At 43.6% G+C, this 9,047-nt stretch overlaps 1 protein-coding gene across 1 annotated transcript; it reads left to right on the top strand.

Annotated features, from left to right (window-relative positions):
* Positions 1-744: 744 nt before the first annotated feature.
* On the top strand, positions 745-8,515 carry Kcnv1 (potassium voltage-gated channel modifier subfamily V member 1). The gene is made up of 3 exons (XM_003479854.5): positions 745-1,352; positions 2,160-2,689; positions 5,876-8,515. Exons 1-3 carry the CDS (start codon positions 886-888, stop codon positions 6,385-6,387), a joined length of 1,509 nt encoding a protein of 502 aa, XP_003479902.1. The 5' UTR covers positions 745-885; the 3' UTR covers positions 6,388-8,515.
* Positions 8,516-9,047: the final 532 nt, after the last annotated feature.

The following is a 9,047-nucleotide window of genomic DNA, read 5'->3' as shown; positions in this document are numbered from 1 at the left end:
CACCAGTTCTCCTGCCTCGCCCTGTACGGAGGGGTCGCTATTATTTAAACTCCTGCTCCAGCCCACGCCTGTGCTAAGCCTTTTCTTTCCAATTTCCTCTTTCCTAAAATGAGCGCTCCGCTCCGCCGCGTGCTGGGGGACGCGCTCAGAACACCTGCGCCCCTGAGCCACCGGAAACTTAGGATGGGCGCGGAGTGTCTCCACGGGCGACCACACCCACGGGCGTGGGAGCAAGGACAGTGACCTCTAGTTCCCCGGGACTGCTGGGGACTGGAGTTAACAGTCAGCCCTGGTTAATTAGCCTGATTTCTCCACTAGGAGGTCAGCAGCTAAGGGCTGGGGGAGGGTGAGTGACAGTCGGACTGGAATGAGAGAGAAATGGAGGAAACTGAGTCCCCCTCTGCGTGTTCACAGCCCAGCGAAAGCTCCAGGACTCAAGTTATCCAGGAACAGACTCCGCCACCGTCTCCACGGCTTTCTGAACTTTTGATTCGGATCTCCGGGCGGCAGGAGTGAGTCTAGCCATCCTCCTCCTCGTCGTTCTCCGCCTGCCTTGCAGAGCTCCCGGTCGCCTCCTTCCCCAAGCCCTCCACCCACCGGAGCGAGGCTGGAACCGGGCCCGGTGGAGCTCTCAGTTGCAGAGCTGCGGGCAGGAGCGCGCTTGGGCCCCGCGCTCCGCAGAGTGGCCGGGCCGTCCAGGTTCCGGCTCTGCTCTTAGCCTCCTCGCTGCGCCCCTCGCGCGGCTCCCACGGGGCGGAGAGAGCCAGGGTGCGCGCGTGGGAGGTCGCTCCCTCGGGAGCCTGGGAACTCCCGACCGCCACCCGGCGCCGTGCCACCGCCCTCGCGTTCCCAGCCCTGGCGCGCCCCCAGGCCCTGGCGATCGGCATGGAGCTGCCTCCCCGCGGCCGGGGGCCTCCGGGCTCGCCGCTGTCCAGCGGCTCCCTGACCTCCTTGGAGTCCAGCGTCTTCTGCAGCGAGGGCGAAGGGGAGCCCTTGGCGCTCGGGGACTGTTTCACCGTCAACGTGGGCGGCAGCCGCTTCGTGCTCTCGCAGCAGGCGCTGTCCTGCTTCCCGCACACGCGCCTGGGCAAGCTGGCCGTGGTGGTGGCCTCCTACCGCCGCCTGGGAGCCCTGGCCGCCGCGCCCAGCCCCCTGGAGCTCTGCGACGATGCCAACCCCGTGGACAACGAGTACTTCTTCGACCGCAGCTCGCAGGCGTTCCGCTACGTCCTGCACTACTACCGCACCGGCCGCCTGCACGTCATGGAGCAGCTGTGCGCGCTCTCCTTCCTCCAGGAGATCCAGTACTGGGGCATCGACGAGCTCAGCATCGACTCCTGCTGCAGGGACAGGTACCTGCGGGGCTCCGGGCTGGGCGGGGAGGCGGGAGGCGGGAAGAGGCGCAGGGCCCGGAGAAGCAGGTGAGATCCCGCAGGCCAGGTGGAACCCAGGCCCTGGAGGGGAAGGGTGACCACCTCTGCTTCGGGGTCACAGGGAGACTCGAACTTTCTCAATGGTTTTTGCCCCTGTTGTGCATGCAGGTGGGTTGAGCCACTTTTATGTAAAAGTAGAAAGTCAGACTTGCAATAAATAAAATAGTCGGTGACTGAATAGATAAATCAGAGAAGCTGGGCTTCCAAAGATACTTGACTTGTATTGGGAGGAGGCTTTTGGTGTCCGGTATTATTTATTAAGCCTGGAACACTAACTTGGAAACACTTATGCAGAGAACTATTTTAAACGCTGTAGAAAGTCGATTGCTCCACTGAATGACTGTGGGCTCTGAATGGTAACTGTACTGTTTCTTTGCCAATGCTCCCATTTCTTCCTGAATACTTTCCTTTACAATCAGAAAGTTCCATGTAGCAGACACCTGTTCCTGCTACCCGAAAATGGGTATAAAATGCCTGGGGTCCAAAGTGGATTTGTGACATGTAAATCCTTTTCCGTACATTTATCCTAAGAGAATATCATTTTAAAAATCATAATTCTGCGTGAAAATTTTTGAAAACTGGAGAAAAACCTGACCTGAATAAAATATACAAAGATATTTTCTGCATTTTCCCGAAATAAAAAAGCTTGACTTCCCTTGTCAAGTTTAATTCTCTTCTTTTCTGGATTTTAAAAAGTCAGACTAATCACCACATTGTTTTTCCAAGATATTTCCGAAGAAAGGAGCTGAGTGAGACTCTAGACTTTAAGAAGGACACAGACGACCAGGAAAGTCAGCACGAGAGTGAGCAGGACTTCTCCCAAGGGCCTTGCCCCACAGTCCGCCAGAAGCTCTGGAATATCCTGGAGAAGCCTGGCTCCTCCACGGCCGCCCGGATCTTCGGGGTCATCTCCATCATCTTTGTGGCCGTGTCCATCGTCAACATGGCCCTGATGTCAGCAGAGTTAAGCTGGTTGAACCTGCAGCTGCTCGAAGTCCTGGAGTACGTGTGCATCAGCTGGTTCACCGGGGAGTTTGTCCTGCGTTTCCTGTGTGTGCGGGACAGGTGCCGCTTCCTGAGAAAGGTGCCCAACATCATAGACCTGCTTGCCATCTTGCCCTTCTACATCACTCTGCTGGTAGAAAGCCTGAGCGGCAGCCAGACCACGCAGGAGCTGGAAAACGTGGGACGCATCGTCCAGGTTTTGAGGCTGCTCAGGGCTCTGCGCATGCTCAAGCTGGGCAGGCATTCCACAGGTATTTCACTGAAGCCTTGTGATTCGTAGGGATTCGTGATCTGACTAATCACGAATCCTGCATAAGCATTAGTGACTTGACTGTAGTTCAGGAAAGCAACTTCAAATTGATATTCAAAATTGCCAATTTCTGTGCAAAAAGATAGGAGCAAACAAAACCTTGAAGTCCTTACCACAGGTCTTAAGGAGTTGTCTTTTGCATACTTTCTTTCTGCAAGGCATGGGGAATAATTTTGACCATTTATTTCTATGACATTGGAATCCAGGGCCCTAAGATTCAGAACAGTTAACAACCGTCTCTAGAAGGTGCTTGACAAAATAGCCGTAAGTAACATGTAAAATGGCACAATGCGTATTGTGATCTATGGGGACATAGGCTAGTTTGTCTTCATATCTAGGTGCTTGCTCGCTCTCTATATTCATTAACTAACAAGAAAATCAGCCCTCCAGCTCTTTCCCTGGTCCTGCAGGAAGAAACTGAGTGCTAATGGTCTTCCCACAACTATTGAAGAAGCCATGGAAATATTTTGCGTTGTAAGAATGAGAAGAAACCTATTAAGGCTTTGTCTAGTATTCCAAAATTTTCTTGTCCCTAACTTGTGATGTATGAGATTTGGGAGGAAATGGAAATTATTTACTTTTCTAAAGAGACATTAAAATTCAAGTGACCACGCCGTAGATAAACATCCCTTTAGCACAACGGCTACACACACACACACACCTAACTGTACATAAGGCTTATAGTCAATGGAGGGGATGCCACATGATGGATCCCCGCAATTGCTGATTGTTCTGGAGTAACATATGACTTCTCTTATATCAGACCTTAAGAAAAGTGGGAATGTCCTGGCCAATTTGTTTAAATACAGGTCCTGAGTGCCAAAACACAGAGGGTTGGATTTTAGTACTGAGGTTGAATCCAGGAGCATTTTAATTCCAATTAATTGTGTAGAAGGTGATTCTTGTCCCACGTAGGCTGCCATATCAGTTCAACACATATTCATGCAAAGGCGTATTGGACTGGTACCAACAAGTTGATTGGAGATCCCTATTGTTACCTTATTTCCTTAAACATGTCCCTGACAAGCCACCTGAAAAGGATAAGTAGCTGTGCCTTGCTATAAATTTAAAGAGAAATTAACTTCTGTGTTTTTTTTTCTGGTAATTAGAACGTATCCTAATATAATTTTGGTAGTATAATTTTCCAGCTAGTCTCACATGCTATGAGAAAGGGGTTTCCAGCAACTTTTATAAGAACCACTCTTTGTTTTCTGACATGCATAATGGGGTGCTTTCTTTGGGTATTTATAAACTCTTCACAAGATTCAATTTTAAAAGCACCGGGCAAAGACTACATTTTTTCCCCAATTAAAGGAGAAGGAAAATAACTGTAATTTCCTCTGTGTTACTTCTTAAGTTTTCTCAGTTCCAAATAAGTATAAAGGATTACAAAACCTGAATTGAGTGAAAATATGTGACAATCATATGCTTATTGGATCATTTTACCTCAAGCACAACATATAGTAAAATGTAGACATAGACACTGTATGTTCCCATGCATTAATTGTGAGCAAAATTGTAGAGGAACTGTAGGGTCTAGATAGCAGGTCAGACAGGCTGGGTTTAAATTCCAGCACTGCAGGTTGGGAATAGATAAGCTAAGTCTCTACCCTCAGCTCCTCTTTTGTAAAATGGTACCATAATAACATGTCTTATATTGATTTTTGAGGACTATTTGAGTTAATAGATATAACAGGCTAGACATATAGTCCCCTTTTATGTTTCTTTACAAAAATATTTAGAATACTCCATCTTCCCAGATAAACACTACTCTTCTCATAAATTCTGAATTTCATAAATGTCATTCCATATAGACACATTAAGGCTAGTTTTATAAAATAGGTATTTTAAAAGTGTTCTGAAAGGTATTCTTTTGAAGATAAGCAGAAAAATGAATACATATTGGTCTTTTAAAATGGCTGATTATATATACAAGAAGACTTCAAAACTTGAAGAGCTAAATTCAAAATAAAGAGGACCTGAATGATATTCTAATGCATTTCAAATAATCTTTTAAAATGGTGCTAAGGAGTATTGCTTCAGACCCCTGAAGCAATGTCATTGCGATATCAGTTGATATCATTTCAAAAATGTGGATAAGCTTTTAGCAGCTAGTGGTTAATTCAAATCCTAGTTTAGTTTATCATGGTCGCCTCTCTTTAGGGCTTCGCCTCTTCACAGGTAGGGCTGGACCTCTTGGGCCTGTATCTTAGAGGTTCAATAAATCATCAAATCTGGCAGGTGGAAATGCACCAAGGCCTCATAGTGAGTGAATTCCCTGGTGGTTCCATTCCCATATTTGTTTGCAGAGGAATAGTCTGTGTTCGGTTATATCTCTTTAAAGTTCACAGGAAAATAATTTCCTGTAGCTTTGGTATTATGGACTAAGACTTCTATTGGTGGTGGTGGGAGTTCAGGACTCTTTTCCTGATACGTGATTAAGACTGTCCCCAAAAGACAGATGACATCAGTTTAGCCCCACGGCCTAACTTGCTTTGGCTGCTTTGCTTATCGCCATGGTGCACACGCTACTTCCTCTGTCCTTCAGGAAATGAGGTGGCCAATACATTAACCCTCATCAGGAGGACGAGAAACTCGGACACAAGAAGACAAAATAAAACTAGTATCAGAAGGAAGTGCTGAAATGTTGTACTGAAATTCGATTTGACCAGGGGAGGCCTCTGTGCAACACTACAAAGATCTTCTGTGGGCCTGGGGATTTAGCTCAGCAGCATAAGCTCCTGCCTCGCAAGCAGGCAGTCGTGAGTTCGATCCCTGGTACCGATAAAAACGAAAAAGACCAAAAAAAAAAAAAAAAAAAAAAAAAGATCTTCTGCTAAGAATATAAAAGTCCTAGTACAGACCCTCAGCCTGCCTGTTAGAAATAATTCACCTTTTAAAAACATGAATTGTACAAGTTCAAAAACTATACTTTTCTCTATCCTCTGAAGCTAACCTGAAGCTTCCTGAAGACTTATTCATCTTTCCATCCCCAGAGCACTGCCTGGTGTTGGAGACTTATTTAGCTGTTTAGTGCGTGTCTGTGGGTGACAGCTGGGGTGGGGAGGGCAGGGAGAATGGAGGGGTCCCATGATGACAGTGACTGACACAAGGTATTCTCTTGCAGGACTCCGCTCCCTTGGGATGACAATCACCCAGTGCTATGAAGAAGTTGGCCTCCTGCTCCTGTTTCTATCTGTGGGGATTTCTATATTTTCAACTGTTGAATATTTTGCAGAGCAAAGCATTCCCGACACAACCTTCACAAGTGTCCCTTGTGCATGGTGGTGGGCCACTACATCCATGACTACTGTGGGATACGGGGACATTAGGCCAGACACCACCACAGGAAAAATCGTGGCCTTCATGTGTATATTATCGGGAATCCTGGTCTTGGCTTTGCCTATTGCTATTATTAACGATCGCTTCTCTGCCTGTTACTTCACCTTGAAACTCAAAGAAGCAGCTGCTAGACAGCGTGAAGCTCTGAAGAAGCTCACCAAGAATATAGCCACTGATTCCTACATCAGTGTGAACCTCCGAGATGTCTATGCCCGGAGTATCATGGAGATGCTGCGTTTAAAAGGCAGAGAGAGAGCAAGTACCAGAAGCAGCGGGGGAGACGATTTCTGGTTTTAAACTTGTTTTCAATTTATTTCCAAAAGCTGTGTACAATTAACTCAATTGATAAAGCCTTGCTGCAGATGTTTGCATTGCCGATGAGGAATCTTCCGAGTTCTCTCCACTTCATATTTGATGATACATTATTTGGTCCAGTAGAATATTTCACACCCTGCCCCATAGCAATTACACATTGTTTTGATACATCTGCGTCTCAAAAAGAGACACAGTTAGCAAAAGAAAATAGCATTATGGCCACTCACCCATGTATGGTTTGTCAAATCTAAGATAACATTATTGCAGTATATCCAATTGTAGTTGAAAGTTGTATATGTGTCTCTACTTTTAGAAAGTATTTTGCACCAGTACAAAATACAAAAATTAAACTGCTAGTCCAGAGCTAAGATAAGTGAACCTTTAAGAACACTCTGAACATCTTCGCTATTTAAAGATATTTTCTGAGTCAGTTACTACTCCCTTCTCCGTTATTGCAAGCTCTTGAGTGTAACAATTAGCTGTGCGAGAAAAACCTGACTTAGGGGTCACATTCTGTGTCCCTGTCTTCCACATGGTGCAAGTTACAACTCACAGCCAACCTCCCATCTTTACTGCTACGGGCGGGGGCCCCAAAACTACCTAACCTGCAGTAAATGAGTTTGCACAGACTCCAGAATCCCAGTTCTCCATGAAAATCAGGCTAATTGCAAGATATTTCATTATAGATGTTTTAAGTCACGTCTTGAAAATTATGACTATGTAAAAGTGAAGTTGTGAGCATCCTAAATTTACCAGCGGAGATTATTAAATAGTCTTATTTCATAAAGCAAGAATATGTTGAATGACATCATTGGATGAACTTGCAGATTCTTAATTTGTTAACAAAAAATATTATGGATAGATTTCTGATTGTTGGGGTAAATAACAAATGTTCAAACTTTGCAGGCATTGTGACAACATTTTGACATTCATGATAATAAAATTCCTAGACATTCTGTTACATAATTAAAGCCAAAACCTCTAAGCTAAGAGTGAGCTTATGATTCCAAATATTCCAGAAAAGTAAATTTTTTTCTAAAGTAACAAGAGTAACAAGGAGTGTATCTCTTAATATCTGTTTCATCTATATATGAAAAAATATTAGATCTTGGTGAGGATATTTTTTCTTCTGAATAAAACTCAGATATACTGGCCAGTGATTTAGCTCAGTGGCATAAGCATCTGCCTGGAAAGCGTGATTTCGTTTCCGATACCAAAACAAAAACAAAAATAGAGATATAAATTCAGTATGCAAATATAGATAAAAAATATCTGACCTTAAAATTTCATGAAGAGGAATTTTATGGAAAATGCCTAGAAAGCTATTTGCTGAGGATGGGTGATGATATCATTAAAAACCTTTGCTTCACTCTGTGGCTATAACATATTTCATCATCTGTATTTAAGACACCCTCTATATTGTGAAATATCCAAAAAGAAGGTTCCATGAGTTGACAGATGCTGTGAATGATAAAATGCACCCAGATTTTGACCCTGTAACATATAGTATATATCTTAAAAAACTATGAACTATCTCATGTACTACCTCTTGTTTGCTAGTATGCCTGCTTAAGCTTGAAGACTTCCATTTGTGGTACGAATTTTAGATTATATTCGAAAGTACTTTCATCTGTGTGACTTGCTTTCACTACTCCTGAATATTAGAAAATATGGGTTTGAACAAACATCTTACACACAGACACGAGTGTGAGGTCATGGCACAGGGCCACCAGTCCTGGTATAAATCTATTCACATTCTGAAGGGAAGGAGAAATTAGATGCAGAGACAATCACACTCTGGCTTCTCTAGAGGTTTCCCTGATGAGGACAGCTACTCTGCTTTAGTACTAGCCTCTGTACTCACCAAGTATTGTAACACATTATGCCGAAAATATCCCAGTTTTATATATTACTAATCTTATACTTCTCTAAATGTATATTTTATAAATTTAATAATTCAGAAGTATTTCTTTAGTATCTCTCTGGGTGGTGGGGACTGACTATTCTTTGTCAAACAAGACTAAGTCCTGATCTTTTGTGTTTAATAGTCTATTCAAGGATGTTGGGAGATGTCAAAACTGAGCTATTAAAATATGTAAATTTATCTAAATTCATACAGCCTACAGGTGGAAGAATCAGGAGTGAACATCAATCTACCTGACTTGGAAAAGCAAAACTCTGAAAGTCACATTGTAGATTTTATTCTTCCCCCAAAACCCACGCACAGGGATTTATTCCAGAGGCAGAGAAGCAAGCTCTTTGTGGAGGGCAAGTTTTACTATTCCTTGAGAAAAACATCAGTTTATTCTCAGATGGAGAATGGTGCTTTTAAAACATGGTTGTGACAACTTCGTTATTGGACAAGAAAAATAGTATTAGAATAATTAACAGTTAGACATTTTAAATGAATAATTTTATGTGTGTATACTTATTCATATATTTTTGTCCTCTAACAGGATCCCAAACATATTCTACATGAATGTGCTTTGTTAGCTATATAAAATTTGTCAAGATATGGACATTTCAAAAAAGTTCCAAAATACTGCTTTGTTAATTTTGCTGTTACACAAAATATGGATGGGTTTATTCAGTGAGTGTTTATATACGCAGATTAAGTTTAATTTACATGACACATCGCGGCG

Source organism: Cavia porcellus, unplaced genomic scaffold, assembly GCF_034190915.1.
Source record: "Cavia porcellus strain 051 isolate PalLab524CR breed Dunkin Hartley unplaced genomic scaffold, mCavPor4.1 scaffold_10, whole genome shotgun sequence".
NCBI classification, from domain to species: domain Eukaryota; kingdom Metazoa; phylum Chordata; class Mammalia; order Rodentia; family Caviidae; genus Cavia; species Cavia porcellus.
Note: the sequence above shows the minus strand (reverse complement) of the source record. Positions and strands in the feature narration are given on the sequence as shown.